The sequence below is a fragment of the Chelonoidis abingdonii genome, chromosome 1 (genome assembly GCF_003597395.2).
Source record: "Chelonoidis abingdonii isolate Lonesome George chromosome 1, CheloAbing_2.0, whole genome shotgun sequence".
NCBI lineage: Eukaryota > Metazoa > Chordata > Testudines > Testudinidae > Chelonoidis > Chelonoidis abingdonii.
Window position 1 is genome coordinate 249087489 of NC_133769.1, and position 19036 is coordinate 249106524.

The window sequence follows — 19036 nt, forward strand, 5'->3', positions numbered from 1 at the left end:
TTTTAACAAAAATAGAGGGGCAGGAGTAAGTTTGTTTGGGTTCCGGTTAGACTCTGTGTGTGTGTGTATTGGTCTGAGACTGAGAATTTCATGTAAAGGTTTGTATGCAAAACATTTCTTTAGCTATTTGTTTTGAATTCCATATTTTGTAATGTTTGGGTTTTGTTTTGGTTGTGTGTAGTACATAAGTTCTGGAATTTTTCTTGGCAACCCCAAATGTATTTTACTGAAACTTCTGTGTCATTTTAATACGCTTAATTGTGTCCTTTTTCCAGCTGTTGCTAATCCTCTTTAAATATGAAAGTTGAGGGCAAAACTATTATTATGCTCTTTGTTCCCACTGAGTTCAATGGGCAACTCGCATATCCAAAACCAGCATTTCATCCTAACGATTTCCAATTTGTTTTAGAGTAGAACCCTAGTAACAGTAGTGGTTCTTTTTTCTTTTTTTTGACAATTGTTAAAAATGAGTTGTGTTTCCTCATAACTTTCTTATAAATATTGTCTATCAAAGATGAACTAAAATGAGAGGCCAAGATTTGAAAAAGTGACTAGAGATCTGGGGGTCCTCAATTTTGGGTTGCCCATCTTGAATCACCTTGAGAAGGGCCCTGTTTTTTCAGAGTGCTGAGTACCCACCCTCTGAAAACCAAGCCCTTTTAAGACATCTCCATAAATTGGGAATTCATAAATTTGTGGCACCGAAAATCACTAGGTCTTTTAAAAATCAAAACATTTAATAAAAAGAAACTGGATATAATCCATTGCAAGTGCTGAATTTTTAGCATTTTTACTCTGGATTATTAAAAATAGCTATCGACACATCAGAGCATAAATAATGTAAAGCTGTGAACTGCTGCAAAATAGTTAGTGAGACAATGTCATTTTTATTTATTGTTATTTCAGTGTGGGACAAGGGGCAGTTTAAAAACTTGATAGAGGTGCCTTACAAAGGATTTTTTTTTAAATGGGCTTTACTCCTTTTTTGTTGCTTTATGACATACAAAGAATAGGGCCAGAAAGATTGTTAGGTTTCGGGGTGGGAAATGGAGGGTGTTAAGGTATTTATATTAAAATCAAGCAGAAAAAAAACAATATCAGAAATATCAACTCAGGTCTTTACTGTCTGGGATGGGAGAACCTGTTATATGTCTCAGAGTATATGTTTTATTTTTCTCGCACCCTAATTAAAAGGGTGGGATTGCTATATATTTGGTAAAGACATCACTGCTCCAAAATGTTAATACTTTCCTTGCACTAAATAGGAATTAACAAAGAAAGACAATAAACAAAGAGATTGAAATAGTCTGACTAAAATCTCTTCCCATCTTAGTTGCTCAGCTTCTATTCCTTGGACTTTTGTGATGATCCCCTTTTCACCAGTTCTCTAGTCGCCATGGTGTCTTCCAGGGCAGACAAGACTTGAGTTTCCAATGTAAAAAATGCATATTAAAAAAAAAAATATCAGGCCTACCTCATAAGTCATAACAAAGTAGGAAAAGGCACAAGCTCCCTCTCCCTTTTTTTTCCCTTTGCTGGTCACTTTAAAAGAGAAACACGTACAAAATAAACTAATGCTGTGGGTTTTTTTTAATTTCTTGATGTTAATTTAAGTTTCCATCTATTTCAACTTTTCTGCAGGTCATGGCCTATGGATGTGGCAATATGGTGAGAAAAAATCAGTTTTCGATGTTCCCAGGCTTGATGGCAACTATTTATCCCCAGTTCTAGCTGCAGTATATTTATTTTTGACAATGATAATAGTTTTTCAGGTAACAAGTGTGAATGTCTATGTCTTTTGGACATGTAAAACTAGAACTGACAGAGCACTAGAAAATAGCGTACTGGTGAAGGGAACGATCTTGCACTGAAGAGGGATGGATTAAATAGTGGCCTTTGCCTTTTCTAGATTATGATTTTAATGTATTAAGAGGTTTCTTTCTATTAAAGAAAACTCAACAGATTTACGTAAGTATTCACCCTTTACTATAGGTTTTGTTTAAATAGCCATCCTTGGTACTTGTATATGTACCACGATTCACTCCACTAGTCTAATTGACCAAGCTAAATTTTGTATACAACCAGAAATTTCTGCACTGAAAAACATGTGCAAGGAACATTCAACTAGAAATGATGTCTGTCATAAACAGATAGTTAAGGGTTAATGTCTCTTTTACCTGTAAAGGGTTAAGAAGCTCAGTAAACCTGGTTGACACCTGATCAGAGGACCAATAGGGGGACAAGATACTTTCAAATCTTGGTGGAGGGAAGTCTTTGTTTGTGCTTTTTTGTTGTTGTTCGCTCTCGGGACTGAGAGGGATGCGACATCAGTCCAGGCTCTCCAAATCTTCCTGAATCAGTCTCTCATGTTTCAAACTTGTAAGTAATTAGCCAGGCAAGGCGTGTTAGTCTTATGTTTGTTTTTTCAACTTGTAAATGTTTCTTTTTGCTGGAAGGATTTTTACCTCTGTTTGCTGTAACTTTGAACCTAAGACTAGAGGGGTTTTCTCTGGGCTATATAAATCTGAGTACCCTGTAAAGCATTTTCCATCCTGATTTTACAGAGATAATTTTTTACCTTTTCTTTCTTTAATTAAAAGCTTTCTTTTTATGAACCTGATTTATTTTTCCTTGTTTTAAGATCCAAGGGGATTGGATCTGGACTCACCCGGGATTGGTGGGGGGAAAGGAGGGGGATGGTTAATTTCTCCTTGTTTTAAGATCCAAGGGGTTTGGAACTGTGTTCTCCAGGGAATTGGTAAAGTCCTTCAAGGCAACCCAGGGAGGGAACGAAGTTTTGGGGGGACAGAGAGTGCCCCAGACACTGGAATTCTGGGTGGTGGCAGTGTTACCAGATCTAAGCGAGTAATTAAGCTTAGAAGTGTCCATGCAGGTCCGCCACATTGGTACCCATAAGTTCAGAGTGGGGAAAGAAACCTTGACAATGCCTTTCATTGATTTTTGAAAATCCCCAAGAAACTGCAGAATTTTTTTTTTTCAGGAAAACTCTCTTAGGTTAACACTTTGTTCAGCAATTACAAAATTTGTTCTTCATTCAGCTGAACTGCTGCTCAAAAATTGCAACTGACAATATTGCTTTCTCTGCAGAACCCTCCACCAATCATTCATTTTACCTCTCCTGTTCCTGGAAAGCTAATTTAGTAGAGCCTGTTATTTGCACAGATAAAATTTGGGAGCTATTCATCCCTTTTTTGATGCAAGATATTCTTTTGTATTTGCAGGAATCTGACTGTACTGTATGTTCCTCTCCCCCTCCCTTCTTTTCCTTTCCTAGCTTCTTTCAAGCTCATCTTATTACCCCGAAAACCTTTGCTTCTCTCCAAGCCTTGATAATCACATTTCCAGACATAATTATGGATTTCAGCTGTACAATTGCACCATAGGCTTTTCTAATCTGTCCAAGTAAACTCCTTGCAAACATTCTAATTACTTTACAATATTGAATCTAAGCCTATTAAACTCTTCAAGGTACAGTATAGTACATACACTCTTTGTGATTTTCGTCTGCCATAAAGTTGATTAGATTATATCAATGCCTCTATTTTCTCCTAATTAGTGTGTTTTTTCATGTATTTTAGGTTCTGATTCCAATTTCTTTGTATGTATCCATTGAAATAGTTAAAGCATGTCAAGTATTCTTCATTCATCAAGACAAGGATTTATATGATGAAGAGACAGACTCTCAGCTACAGTGTCGAGCTTTAAACATCACAGAAGACTTAGGGCAGATGCAGTATATATTCTCAGACAAGACTGGTACTCTTACTGAAAATAAGATGGTTTTCCGAAGATGCACTGTTTCTGGAATAGAGTATTCCCACGATGCTAATGGTGAGCCTTGTTTGCTGTCCAAGGGTTTTACTTCAGTTTGATTTCAATCACACAAAAAAAGTGACTGATCTTAAAACAAACAACAAATCGTGTAGGATTTATGATATGTGCATCAGACACCACAATGATGGCTGTAAAATTAGCTATAACTTGATGTCTGTTCATTTCAGAATTATAATCTTATCAGGAATTCTATGGGATCACGAATATGTTGTCAAGGTTGCTATTCTCTGTAGGTTTACGCTGTGATCCTGCAAATCATTTAGGAATGTGCATAACTTTAAACACATGAATAGTACCATTGATATCAATGGGACTACATTGTTAGATCTATCCCTTAATGTGTAACTTCACTCCAAGATACTCAAATCAGTGTGAAGAATGAAAGGTGAACAAGGTTACTAGTGTGGCTTTCATGTTAACACAATAGCACAGTCTGTTGTAATAATATTTCATCTATTTAAGCTTTATCCTGTTCACTTCAGTGCCCCAGTGTGATGGGTATCTCTGAATTATCATTCTTTTGCTGCCAAACAAATATTGTCACTGAACAGAACATCCTCAAGTAGCTGACTTTTGAAGCATTAAAATGTAATTCATTACCCCAAGGGAATGAGGTTCCCTTTAGTTGTCACCCAGGTGTCATCTCATCAACCTCTTAAAATTATTAATTGACTTCCGATTTTGTGATTTTTTGTAATTTGTATTAAACTATTTCCCCCCTAACATTTTAGCTGTATCCTTTGGGACTTGAAAGATGTTACATTCTCAAATTTCTTTGCTTACTTGATAGATATTTTATTGGCTTTCTAAATGCCGTAATTAAGCTTTTTAACCTACAGTACATTATTCTTTCCTTGAAGTTCATTTGGCGAGTTCAGCTAACACATCAGAAATGGAATAAGAGAGACTTATTAAAGGTGAACTGTAAACTTAAAAAAGACATTTACAATTGTATGAGATCCCAAGTTAGTAACAGAATATTGTGGAGGCTTAAATTACAATGTGAATTTGCTTTTAAAATAAAATATATTTAAAAACAATCATATATTGCACTTGCACCACTTTTTCTAAGAAGATATCAGTGTACCTACCAGAGGTAGTAGGATATTATTATTAAGACTATGTTACAGATGGTAAAACTGAGAAAAAGAAAAGTTGAAACTTCCCCAAGGGTTCACAATGAGTGAGAGACAGAAGTAGAATTAGAATCTACAGCACATTTCCTGACTCCCAGTTCTGTGCACTAAATAGTAGACCATACTGCTTCTCTTCATTCTTCTTGCTTACCTGCCACCCTCAGATTTCAGGGCATATTGTGTTCCTTCCAAGAGTTAATGACATTATGGTTAACTAAAGCACTGCAGGAAGGGCAGTATTTTATGGGTTAGATTGCATCAGGTGATGCAGCGCAAATACAAAAGCCTACACTTGGGTCTCGATGGGTAAGTAAAGAAGAAATTAAGCGTCAAATGTTTTATCTTACCATGTATTATCATTTTCAAGTCTACCCATACTTTTTTTTAAGTGATTTGGGATTACAGGATAAATGTTAGGAAATAATAAAAACAAAACAGCAAAACTGACAAGATACAAAACTATCAAAAACACAAAGCAAACAAAATACAGTAGTGTATTTTCTTTACCATCTCTCATTTATAGGCATCTTTATGCTCAATTGTAATTCTAGTTCATGCAAAATTTTCAGATTGAAATGTGATTTTTAAGTTGGCAATTCCCTTTAATCATAGTATTTGAATCTCTCCTCTCTATAAAGTGATCTTGACCTAATTCTTTGCCTTTCTGTGTATAAATGGTCATAATTTTCATTGTTTTTATTCTCCACTTTCAGGATCAATGACACAGTAAATAAGTGTTCTCACTCAAGATTTTTAGTGTCTATTCTCCAGGCTGATTCCCAGGCCCATTCTTTCTGTGAAGTTACTCCACTGATATTTTGTCTTCCCACCTGCTGACTACCCACTAGTTCAGGTCACATAAGATCCCGCCTTCAATTGTTTTTCCTGTCATTAAAAACATCTATAACACTTTATGCTCCTGTGTTTAAATACAGAGGATTTGAGGAAGCCCTTCCATTATACATACCAGAAGTCAGCAATCCCACCAGGTTGTGTTTGGGATGTATTTAATAACTGATGCTGTCCAGCTGACCCAGTCAGTTCTGGCTGTGAATTAAAATGAGGTTTATAGAACTCTAAAATCGGCCACTTATAACAAGATCCAATCTTGCCACATATGCAAGTTTAAAATGGATTGAGTACTAGGGACCCAGAAATGCAAACAAAACCCATTGGCCTCCCTGCATAATCTTAGCTATTGTTTTTAAAGATCCATGCCTTTTTCTGTTAATCATAGTATTTCTTTCAGTCATAGTAATTTGACACTAGGAACCAAACTGAATAGCCTGTGAGGTGATGAAATAAATGTAAAACTCATGGCAAGATCTGATTTAAAACTGTTACATCAATGTCCTGATTCAGATGCTGAAATGCACAATTCATTTTCTGTTGTGGTGCCTTGTGGGAGCGAATGTACTTGGAGCAGAAATTCTATTCTGAGCATTTTGGTTTGAGCTTGTTATATAGGAATGTAATCTGGTGGTACCTGGTAACTCATCTGGCAGATTGGGCCTGGTATTCCCAGCTTTGTTCCATGACCTGTGATATGTTTACAAACTTTGTTCACACCCTGAAAATTCATCCAAAGGTTCTGGGGGTTTTTTTCTGTTCTGTCTAGATTCTTATACTGCTCTCATCACCACAGTACCTTAGCATCTTCCAGCAGTGCATTAAGCAGCATAAGTAACGATTGTCACATGTGCTTTGTGTACTTTCATTCATCCTCTTCCCACTGTGAAAATTGCATGTACAGTGCAGAATTTTGTTTTGGTAGAATTTTGGTTTTGGTTTAATGTATACACTACCTTGTGTTTATGTTAGGGAAGGCAAAGTTGAAATGTAGTTGACATTTGAATTGGAAGATGATGAGGTTTGTGATGATCCTTATTTCCTGTGTGGAGTTCATTCCACAGTTTCAACCAGCCCCTGAGAAAGTCTTGTCTCCAGAACAAACAAGTTTAACCCTTATGGTAGAAAGTTCTATTGTGCCTGAGAAGCAGAACTGTCAATCATAATCTTCATCCCAAAGTTTTAGGAGATTTTTTTTGATATCCTGGGCAAAGACTATGGAGAACCTTGAAGATAAGTACTAAACCCTTGAACTTGGCTTCCCACAGAATATCAAGTCAGTATAGGGAGAAGAGGATATGTGTGATGGTCTCAAGTAGCCTGTGTTGCTGAGAACTGCAGCAGCATTCTGTCTGAGTTGGAGTGTCCTAAGGGCTGATGTGTCCAGATATATTTCATTGGTGTAGTCCAGATGGGAGCTCACAAAGTTGTGTATAACCAAGCCCGGGTCATCATCTGCCAGGACGGGATGGAATCTCCTAGCCAACTGGAGATGGTAGAAAGTATTATTCAGGGATGCTGCTATGTGAGAGCTTAGGGTTAGTGGGAAATCCACTTCTAAACTACAGACTAAATTGATCAATTGCAAGTGTGTATCCTGAACCATGGCTGCGAGCTCTTCAGATTGCTTTTCTCAACCCATCAGCATCACCTCTGTCTTGCTTGGATTCAGCTTCAGCCAGTTGTGCTTTATCCATGAGCTAATTTTGTCCAAGCATATTGATTGTCATGATGTGGTTGTAGATGGCAAAGGACAGGCAGAATTGTGTGTCATCTGCATATTGCTAGTACTTAAGTCCCTGTCATTTGATCAGTTCACTGGTGTTGCATGTTGAATAGGACAGTTGAGAGAATTGATTCTTGTGGAACTCCACAAATGAGAGGTCTAGTGGTGAGGTGTAATTTTCCATCACTGCTCTTTGGGAACTTTCCACAAGGAAGGACTTAAACCATTATATCACATTTCCCTGGTCCCCTTCGACTTCTCTAAGGCGGGACAGAAGTATCTAATGGTTGACAATATCAGAAACTCCAGAGAGGTTCACGAGAATGAGAATGGAAGTCTACTCTCTATCCATTGACAGCAGTAGATAATGCATCAGTGCCACTAAAGCTGTTTGCATCCCACATCCTGGGCTGAATCCAGATTGGTAGGGAACAGGAGATTGGATTCTGGCCAGTACTTAGCTAGTACTGATATCTGAAGTGGGTTTCTTCAGTGTTGGTCAAGCTATTGTGTGTTTAAACAAGGAAGGAAAAATTTCTTCCCTGAATAAGGCATTGGCTGTTTCAGTCAGGAGTGACACCAGTTGCTCATGACGCCCTTTCACGAACCATGAAAGATGTGACAAACTGACAATATCCTGCAACATTGTGGTCCAACCTGGTGGAATTAAGATAAACTTTACTGAATTAAGTTAAACCTTACTGAGTTAGGTTTGATACCATTTGGAATCTATTTTATTAAATAGGCAATTGTGTACATAACTCATCTAGGGCGAGGGGGATGCTAATGTGAAATTCCTCCAGTTATCTGAAGCCATCCCCTGGAGAAGTATCCATATATTAATTCAAATGGAATTCTCCAGACAAAGAAAGGATTTTTGGTTAAATCACCTGATTTTAAATGGGCTCAGGTCCTTCTTCCTGATCCAGCAAATGGACGGGTCCTTGGTCAATAGAGGGCCCCAGTCCTTAGGGAAAGGTGGATGGACTTGGCCTCCTGAGGCCCTATAAGGTTAGGATCTTGTTCTGAGCTGAAACTGTGATGAACTTAAAAAGAAGAGGAGTACTTGTGGCACCTTAGAGACTAACAAATTTATTTCAGCATAAGCTTTCATAGGCTATAGCTCACTTCTTCGGATGCATAGAATGGAACACACAGACAGAAGATATTTATACATACAGAGAACATGAAAAGGTGGAAGTAGCCATGCCAACTGTAAGAGTCCAATCAACTGAGAGGAGTGATCATCAGCAGGAGAAAAAAAAATCTTTGAAATGATAATCGAGATGACCCATAGAAGGTGTGAGGAGAACTTAACATGGGGAAATAGATTCAATTAGTGTAATGACCCAACCATTCCCAATCTCTGTTTAAACCTAAGTTAATTATATCTAATTTGCATATTAATTTGAGTTCAGTGATGAACTTGAACCACAAAGAAACCCTTTGGCTGGGGTACTGAAGGACTATTCCTGCCAGAGCCCATTTTAGGGTAGGTTCTTTTATTGTTTTTAATGTTTTCTCAATAATGCTTTTTTACCTTAGGAATAAAATAGGCTTGCATAGCAGGAGCTGTATGGCAGCTGTGGGCAGTCACACTGTTAACCTTTCCTCAAGAGAGAGCACACAGGAGAGCTTAGGCATCCTGTTTCTGCTGGGAATAACACAGTGAAGATAGGCAACTCCGCAGCCTGGAAATACCCTGGTTAGAAGGGAGGGAGACACCCAAGAAAGGCAATAGCTGTGAAGCTGGAAGCTTGAGAGTGGGTAACCGGGCCGAACTACTGAGGTCTGACCAAACAGATGCAGTTGCCTGAATTGTGAAGGCATAGGTTGGATTTACAGAGCTTGGATCAAGACTCCTTCAGGGTTTCAGTACTTCTTGAGAATTAAATATACTGATCTCTGAGAATGCAGGTAACTTCTTTGTTGGTTAAATCACCAACAAAGGGGGAACAGATCCAGGCTGTTTGAAAGCCATCCAAACATGTGTGATATTTTCAGTGATGTAGAGGGGAGTGCCTCTGTCCTTTAACTTGCTTGGGAATTTGGTGGAGTCCAGGGGTCTTTGTGGTTGAATCGGGATTAGAGGTCGGTCTTGTTGTCTGGGAGCTGGGAGAACTCTGATGCCTTCTTAATGAGGTGATGGTCTGAACAAGGTGTCAATGAGCTTTGGCTCTGGTTTCTGTTGTCAGATGAATGAATTGGAATGAAGATGCCTTATCTGAGGCACCCCTGATAGATTTGAGGTGTGAAGAACAGATAAATGTAGCACCACTTCCACCTTCTGCAGTCTGGGTCTGTGATGGGCTGAGTGTTTGTGGGGACAGGTGCCTGAGATAGGCCAGCACAGGGCTCATAGCATCGTCCAGCCAGAGTCTCAGTGGGTATGTCTACGCAGCATTTTGGAGTGAACCTTCCAGCCCAAGTCGACAGACTCAGGCTAGTAGGCTTCACACTAGCAGTCTAAAAATAACTGTATAGGCAACCAAAGAAAAGATAAACCCCATCTTGTAATAAAAACCATGATTTCAGAATGCTCTTCTTCCAACATCCATGGAATTAATGACACAATTAGTTGGCACCTAACATCTCAAAACTGACCATACAGATCCCTGCAGCAGTTAATGACCTGATTGTGTCTCTGACACACATGATATGATTTAGCTGCAGCCAGATGATGATCAGCCTGGCATCTGCCCCAGATGCTTTTTCCAAAATCTAACTTTATAGTAGACTCGTCCAGGGATGTGGTCACCAATCCTTCTAATTTTACTTTTTCACTGTGTATGGAATGATTGACTGTCGAAACCCAAGTTTAATTCCCAAGAGCTCAGTCACACACAGCAGAGAACCCATAATTTTTCATTCTTTGCATTTTTCCCTCCCTCCAATTTTTTTTTGGGAGGGGTGAATCCAGAAAGTGGAAGAGTGAAAGAGAAGCTCAGAGGGAAGGGAATGGTGAAAACCCTATCATTTTCCATTTGGATTAGCCAGATTTCTTAGTCACTGTCTTGGGAAAATGAGATCCCTCTTGGCATGTTGTCTGTCTGTCCTTGGTGAAGATTCGGCTGGGATGGCATACGTCATGCGATCACTTTCTCAGTTTTATGTAAATTTTGCACCATAACTGTTGTTTTCTTGTGAGCAGATTGTTAGAGAATGAAAAGAAGAGCAGGCTGAGCCAGAGGCGGATGGAGTAAATGGGCTTCTTTATTGCGGTACTTGTTGCCCTCAACCCAATTGTTGAGTAAGCACTGAATTAATTCCATCATACTCTTTTATCTAAGTTCGTATGGAAATACCCACATTTACTACAATGCCCCCAAAACCCTTATTTAGTAATATGAATACCCATACACTTAATATAATTATCCCCACTCCTATTTACTGTTTACAGCATTAAGCATATTTTACAGACATTTTTACCTTGAAGATACATTTCTTTGCAGTAATTGCAGCCACAGGTTCCGTTAATGAGCAGTTCACAGGGAAGGGAAGAGGGGTCCACGACCCCGAGCTCATTTATGTAGCTGGGAAAGGAAGGAAGGAGGAGATAACGCTTCTTTACACAAAGGGTATTCTTTAGTCATCCACATTCCTTATGCAGCTGCAACGCTTATCAATCCTTAACCAGCAGAAGGAAAGTGAGAAGGATAGCATTTTATCTATCAAGCAAAGAGACAGTGCCTGCCTGTGCATTCCTCCCTAATACCATGCTAGTGGTTACCCAGGTCTTTACTTAACCCTTACATATCCCAGCATAGATGTCTTTCCTTATCTGACCTACAGACATAATTTGCCCAGTCCAAACTCACCTTGCATCCATCCTGGGGATCTGACTTTATTAATAGGAAATTTTTAAAAAGATGATAAAGATCAACTCAGTTCTCTTCCCCACAGTTGGCTGTTGCGCTTTCATGACTACTCACCTCCCTTATGTTTATACAGGGTAACGAGTCATCAGTGTCAGGGCCCACTTAACCCTATCCCTACAGATTCAACATCTGCTAACAGGGTGGGGTGTCTTGAACACATTCATGTAGCTGATTTGTTTTTTCCTATTTCGTTTTCTTTTGCTTTGTGAAAAGAATAATAGTTTAATTTGTCCCTGAGGAAGGGAGGTGGGTCAGCAACGCTAGAATTGTGTGTTTTAAGTGTATTTTTAGTGTGTGTTTTTAACCTGTCTAATACACAAGCACAATGGCATTCAGCATGGATGTAATCGGAGGCCTTCAATACACAGAGGAAGTTTTATCTTAGCTTATGCCCTGGGAAATTCTTGTAAGAATTAAAATAGTTCTCAGGCATTAAGGGAAGAAAAGGTTTGGTGAGTCTGCCTTAAGGAACTGGAGGGGAAGGAAGGGGGGAACCTTGGCACTTTTCTACCTCAGAAGTGGCAACAGGGTGGGAGGGGGCTATTCTAAGTGTCATGCACTGATCTGTGAGGGGAGAAGAGGGTCTCAGATGCTTCCCCCAAAATCAGACTCCAGGCACCCTCACAATGATCTGCCTATATCAGTAACCCACTTATCAATTTGTCTGTTTTGGGTAGGTGAAAGGGGATGGCCCACCTGAGAGGTATTGTCAGGGTTTTACTAAGAGTTTCCCTCTGACCCTTGGAAAACTTCCCCAGGATAGACTAACTCTATTGACTCTTAGGAGGACAACCTTCCAATGGAAGGATTGACACTCAGGCAGGATACTTCAAAAAACAAAATAATCTTTATTCAATATGCAAATATTCCCTGACCTTAAAAGCATATATCAAGAAACAAAATATTACTCCCGTTAGCTCAGGTATGCATATCAAAGTACCCAATACTGCAATACTATGCAATTGGAAATAATTTTTAAGTGGTTACAGTCTACATGCAGTGATCAGTCACATCTAGGATGCTGACAGCAAGTTCTTAAACATTAAAACTGCATACTTAGTAATAAATACACACATACATGGACATCCAACTTTGTTATCTCAGGCAGAGACACTCATATGTCCTATTAATTCCTTATACTATGGTCCTCATGCTTATTTCTCTGCCATCTTCTTCCCCTCTGTTCTGTCATGGCTACTTCTTAACTACTGCTGCCATGGCTCCAACCTTTTAAGTGATTTCAGCTCTCTTCTGATCTTCCTTCTCCGTTTCCTTCTTCTTCACTTGCTCTTCTCTTAAGTGACGCAAGTTTGTCAGGCCTCTGCCTTATATATAGGTTTTAGCCTATTCTGATTGGTTATTTCCTCAATCCTTATCATTAGCATACCCTCCACCAATCATCTTTAAGCCTTCCCTGATTGGTCTGTTTTTGTGAACCAATCACAGTCGCTGAACTCATCTCTCAATCAAAGCTGGACCTGATTGAAAACCTGTGCCATGCTCAATTGAACCTTCCCTTCAGGTTTTGGAGTAACCTTTATTTCATCTTAGCCTGCCTGATTCTTATAGGCTGAATTATTCCAAAACCATCATCTTGTTATCCCTAGCTGTAACTGCTTGAAACTGTCTTTATTAATTATTATATCCTTATAATTATCAACAATTACACATTTATATGCATTGCAACATTAGGATTCACTGTCACCACTCCATTTTTACCAATTTAAATAAGTTTAATTTTGATCTTTCCCTTGTTTCAGCTAGTGGTGACAGGGCAATGTTCATAATGCTGTATTCCTGACATAGAACAGAGCAGCTGAAAAATCGCTTGTATAGGAGGGGGAATACTGATTGCAGTTTACCTGGAAGATATTGCTCATGGAGCTTCCTCTGGTGTGTCATGACTACCTCTTGCAAGTGTCTAGCTACCAATGTGCCAGAGTGACTCCTTTATCCTAATAGGAAAGCTACAGTGCTACTCCAATAGAGGTCGCTGGATGATATGGAGGGTCATTTTGTATTAATAAGTGAAGCAAAGGGCTAAGTAAAAATAAATCTTTAAAAAAAATCTCACCAAATACCCTAGTCGATTATTAGTATAGTGTAGTTATGTTAAACACTTTATTGTTGCATTTGAATAGGACAAATGTAATGGAAGTGAGCTTCTTACTTCATAGACAAAACACTGATTTTTTGGTATTTATTACTCTGTTTAATATGAAAGATTATATAACATGAGCTATGTGATTGTGTAATTTGATATTCCCAGTTACATTATCGTGGTTCTGAAAGGTGTGTACGTATTTACTCCAAATAAAGAATCCTCTACATGGGGAAAGGACATCAGTATTCAGTGAGTAAAAGCTGTTGACACTGGAAACCATCCCAAAACAATGTCTTTCATGATGTAAAGTTCATAGAAAAGGTTCTGAATTTGAGGCTAGAAGGAGGGATGGGTGGAGAGAACATAGTGTGCCTAAAGAAACATGTTTTGCACAGTTGAAGAGTTAGGAACCATAGTGCATAGATTAAACTACATCTCCTAGTTTCTAACACCTCTTAATACTTATCATACACAATATAAGACTGTTTCAGAAACAGCCAAAATCCTATTCCACTCTGTGGGCCTGAGCCTCGTCTCTTGTACGCTGGTGTAAATCTGGAGGACCACCAGAGATTAGCTGATATGATACTGAACACAAATTCTCATGAGATGAGAATCGAGTGTCTGTACTTCAGACTGTGATCTTATATCTACTTCAGCTTAGGGGTAAAGCTTAGGCTTAAAATGGCAAGAATGACTAAAGTTCTAAAAAAAATCTCTCTTGGGAACAGAATATTTTCATTTGCTTATGTGCAGACTAGAGATGACTACAATATACATATAATATTGATAAGCTTGTTGAATGTCATTTGAAGAAAACACTTACTCTGTGCTTCTTCAGTAAACAAAAGATTTTTTAAAAATAGAAGAGACAAAAGCAATGAATAATTATATAGATAAGGAATGCAAAGGCAACTTTGGTACATTTTCCATGTAATGCATTTTCACTTAGCTTCTGATTTGTGCGTCTGTAGAATAAAATAATAATTAGCTCGGGGTTGTGCTTGGAGTCCTGCATTTTGCAAGATGTTTTCAAAACAGAAACTTTTCCTGAATGTGATTATAAGATCTCATATGTATTTGGAAAGACTCTGCAAGTCAGGCATTCAACCAAAACTGCCATGGCCTGCTAGTAAGCAATATAGTTGGAGAAGAGCTTGACCAGCTGTGTGGAACATTTTATAAAGATAAAAGTAGTCATTTTGTCTGGTCCTTTTCCCTGGCAAAGGTGCATAATACAGAGCAGTATGACATTCCCTGGGCATACCATTCAAGTGCACATTATCAACTGTAAGAAAGATTATTGCTTGTGGCAAACTTGAGTCTGCGATCTTAGGCCACTGGGGCCTGTTCCTGTGAGATGCTGGGTACCCACAACTCCCATTGACTCTGCTGGGAATTGAGGGTGCTGCTCCAAAGCTTGCAGCATCAGCTGTAAAAGTGTATCTTTGGTGGTTAGCAAAGCGAATTGGTAATACTGCTTTGAGGTGAAAACATGCTAATGAAAATGAGCATATGTTTCCCAGAGTACATTGGTGTGTACAGCAGAACCTCAGAGTTTCGGACACTTCGGGAATGGAGGTTATCCATAACTCTGAAGTGTTCTTAACTGTGAACAAGATGTTACGGACTTCAGCCACTGAGGGGGGTTGGGACTGCAACCATGTGGGGGAGGGATGTCAGGGCTCCAAGTAGGGGCATGGAGTCAGTGCTTCTGACCCTCGGGAGCACCAGGGATCTGGGCTTTAGATCTAGGGAGCATGCTGCGGCTCAGAACTTCAGCCCCGTGACTCCATTCCTGGCTTCTGTACCATGGGGAGCACCAGGGCTTGGGCTTCCCACAGCTCCATTCCCAGTTTCAGCTTTGGGGGGGAGCATGCTGGGGCATTCCCTATGGGAGGACCGCTGGAGCTGAAACCGGCATTCCCCTCATAGCTAAAGCCCCGAGCCTCAGCACCCCACATGGGGGTGAAGCCCTCAGCCTTGGTGCTTCTGAAGGCCAGAAGCCCTGACCCCTACCCCCTGCCCAGAACCCTGACCCCACTCACCCTGTGGCTGCAGCCCTAAACCCCCTCTTCCCCAGCTGAAGCCCTGAGTCCCAGAGCTAAAATCCCTGAGGCAGTAAAGTATTTGCTCTGTGTCTGTGGTTTCATAGAGTGTCCGGTTGACTGGTAAGTTCATAACTCTTGTGTTCGTAACTTTGAGGTTTTGCTGTATGTGTAAGAGAGAATGGAGACAATGTTTAATTAGACTCATTTGCCCTGAAAAATTCTCATACTTTTAACCAAATGTTGGTGAAGAACAAGAAGTACATTTTCATCTAGCATTATAATGTGCACTGAAACAGCACATGTTGTTCAATTTAAGAACACTTTCACTGCAGATTTGACAAAACGCAAAGAAGATTTCTAAAGATAGCTACAACACTCGACCCAAGGTTTAAGAATATGAAGTGCCTTCCAAAATCTGAAATGAAGGAGGTGTGACACATTCTGTCAAAAGTCTTAAAAGAGCAATACTCTGATGCAAAAACTACAGAACCTCAACCACCAAAAAAGAAAATCAACCTTCTGCTGGTGGCATCTGACTCAGATGATGAAAATGAACATACGTCAGTCTGCACTGCTTTGGATCAGTATTGAGCACAACCTGTCGTCAGCATGGACGCATGTCCCCTGGAATGGTAGTTGAAGCATGACGGGACATATGAATCTTTGGGGCACCTGGCACATAAATATCTTGTGACACCGGCTACAACAATGTCATGCAAACGACTGTTCTCACTTTTAGGTGACACTAAATAATAAGTGGGCAGCATTATCTTCCATAAATGTAAACAAACTTTTTTGTCTGAGCGATTGGCTGAACAAGAAGTAGGACTGAGTGGGCATGTAGCCTCTAAAGTTTTCCATTGTTTTATTTTTGAATGGAGTTTTTATACATAATTCTGCATTTGTAAGTTGCACTTTCATAATAAAGAGATTACACTACAGTACTTGTATGAGGTAAATTGAAAAAAATACCATTTGTTTTGTTTATCTTTATTACAGTGCAAATATTTTTAATCAAAAATAATAATGTAAAGTGAGCGCTGTGCACTTTGTGTTCTGTTGTAATTGAAATCAATATATTTGAAACTGTTGAAAACATCCAAAAATATTTATGTAAATGGTATTCTGTTATTGTTTAACAGTTTGATTATAACTGTTATTAATTGTGATTATTTTTTTATCTCGCAATTTATCACAATTAATTTGTAATCGCTTGACAGCCCTAGAAATAATGAAATCTGCTAGAAATAGATGTGCGCTACATCAAGACTGCCTTGCACATTTTTTTGTTCAGTGATATCTTCCTTATGTGGATTAAACTGCCACTGTAGCTTGTTATCATAAACTTTTGTAGTTACACAGTTGATCAAAGATTTGATTTAAAAAATGGGAAAACTTGCTGGGAAAACTCTGAAGCAAACTTAATTCTGCACACTTAATATTTGTGCTCTGCAGTACATAACTAATAGAATCAAGCCATTGCAATACCCCGATTCATAGCAGTTTTCAATCCTACAGCACTAATAAGCTACAGTATGACTCTACACATAGCGAGAGGTTTTAAAAATCATTGTTGATGAAGTGTTGCCATTGATTATTTACTGTACTTTTACCTAGCATTGTCATGTTTGTTTTGCTAAGGATTTCATTCAGAGGGGATGGTCCAATGATTAGCCTAGAACTTGGGAACCTAGCTTCTTGGCCCTGCTCTGCTACAGACTTTCTGTGTGAACTTGAGCAAGTTAGTTAGCCTTTTTGTGCCTCAGTTCCCCTTTATAAAATGGAAAGATTGTGAAGTGCTCTGATATTAAGATAATGAGGGCCTTATAAGTACCATAGATAGATAGATTCATTCTGAAATTTTTGTGGGCAGAAATACATGAGGCAAAATTTCTCGATCTTTGCTGGAGGACAGTAAAGTTTAGGTTTTTCCTTCACAGATCATAACTGAAAAGCAAATTTTCTGGATAGTTTTAGCAAGAAAAATGTTATGGAGGGAGATTTTATAATGGGCATCAATTGATTTGTGAGTGACTGCAGAGCCGAATAGCCTTGTCACACTGAGCTGAAAATGAGGCAGGCAGTGTACTGAATTAAATTGCTAATTCTTTTATCTGCATTAGTCAAAAGATATTGCTGTTCAGTTAAGAGTAGCCTGTTATATTTCAATAATAGCATCATTCATTCTTACAGTAAAGTGCAATATAATACTAAAACTAGACCACATAGAGAAAGTTTTAGCTACCACTTTTCTTTCTGTCTTCTTCGTCACAAAACGTGTAATCTTACACGTTGTGTATTTTTGTCAATAGCCAGACGTTTAGCCATGTATCAGGAAGCTGATTCCGAGGAGGAAGAAACAGCAGCTAAAGGAGAAACATTATCCCAGCGGAACAGTGTCAGCAGTCATCAGAGCATTAAGGTTGTCCACAGAAGCCTGAGTATGAAATCCCACCGACGCACTGGCAGCAGGGCTGAAGCAAAAAGAGCAAGCATTCTCTCCAAGCACACTGCATTCAGTAGCCCCATGGTCAGTTGTGAGTAACAAATGTGCTTTGCTGGTATCTTTTGTATCAATTTCTTTAAAGGGAAAAGATAAAGAAATCTGTACTTTTCATAGCTTTCATCTTCTTGGCTTTTTCCTTTTCGTCACTTTTTTTTGTTAAAACAACCAAGTATGTAGAGATCTTATATAAAGAGTCATCACTCGAGTTCAGAAAGATAAACTCAAGCCTTTGTTTTGGGTATTCCTTGATTTTCAAGAACAACATATTTCCTCCCTTTGTTTACAGTAATTGATGTTAGATTAAGGATTAAAAACAAGAGTTCTAATTGGTCTATGTCTGCTATCTTAGCTTTTGGGAAGCAGTGATTTACAAATGCATGAATAGTAAGTACTGGATTGGGAACTGTGCTATTAATATATTCGAATTCATCCTGTAATTGGAAATGTAAGTCATTCCACCGTTTCAACTGTAAATGGTTCAAGATTATCATTAAATAGAGCAAGTTACATTAAAAAGCAAACAAACAAAAACTTCCTGCATATGCAGAAAAGTTAAGTGGAACAATGTTCTCATAATTTTTCCATGACTAATTTCTACATGTCTTTTTAAGTGTCATGTGTATGTTTTTCCTCCTGCAAATTGCTATCTCGTTAATATTGCATGGCCAGATTGTTTTACTCTGTTACAGTGTTTTTACATGGAAGCCAATGCAATTTTGCCAAAGTTAAATTGCTTGTATGGAGAGAAGAATTAGGTCCTGTATACTCTGAGAGCTTTCGTGAGCTACAGCTCACTTTTTTGGATGCATAGAATGGAACACATAGACAGGAGATATTTATACATACAAAGAACATGAAAAGGTGGAAGTATGCATACCAACAGGAAGAGTCTAATCAATTGAGATGAGCTATCATCAGCAGGAGAAAAAAA

At 38.8% G+C, this 19036-nt stretch overlaps 1 protein-coding gene across 1 annotated transcript in view; it reads left to right on the top strand.

The window, feature by feature from the left end:
- Positions 1–19036, top strand: part of ATP10A (ATPase phospholipid transporting 10A (putative)) — a 166007-nt gene that overhangs the window by 96847 nt on the left and 50124 nt on the right. Inside the window, exons 6-8 of the mRNA XM_032805580.2 lie at positions 1642–1772; positions 3600–3852; positions 17912–18129. Coding sequence (XP_032661471.1) covers positions 1642–1772; positions 3600–3852; positions 17912–18129 — 602 coding nt within the window. The remainder of the gene's footprint in view (positions 1–1641; positions 1773–3599; positions 3853–17911; positions 18130–19036) is intronic.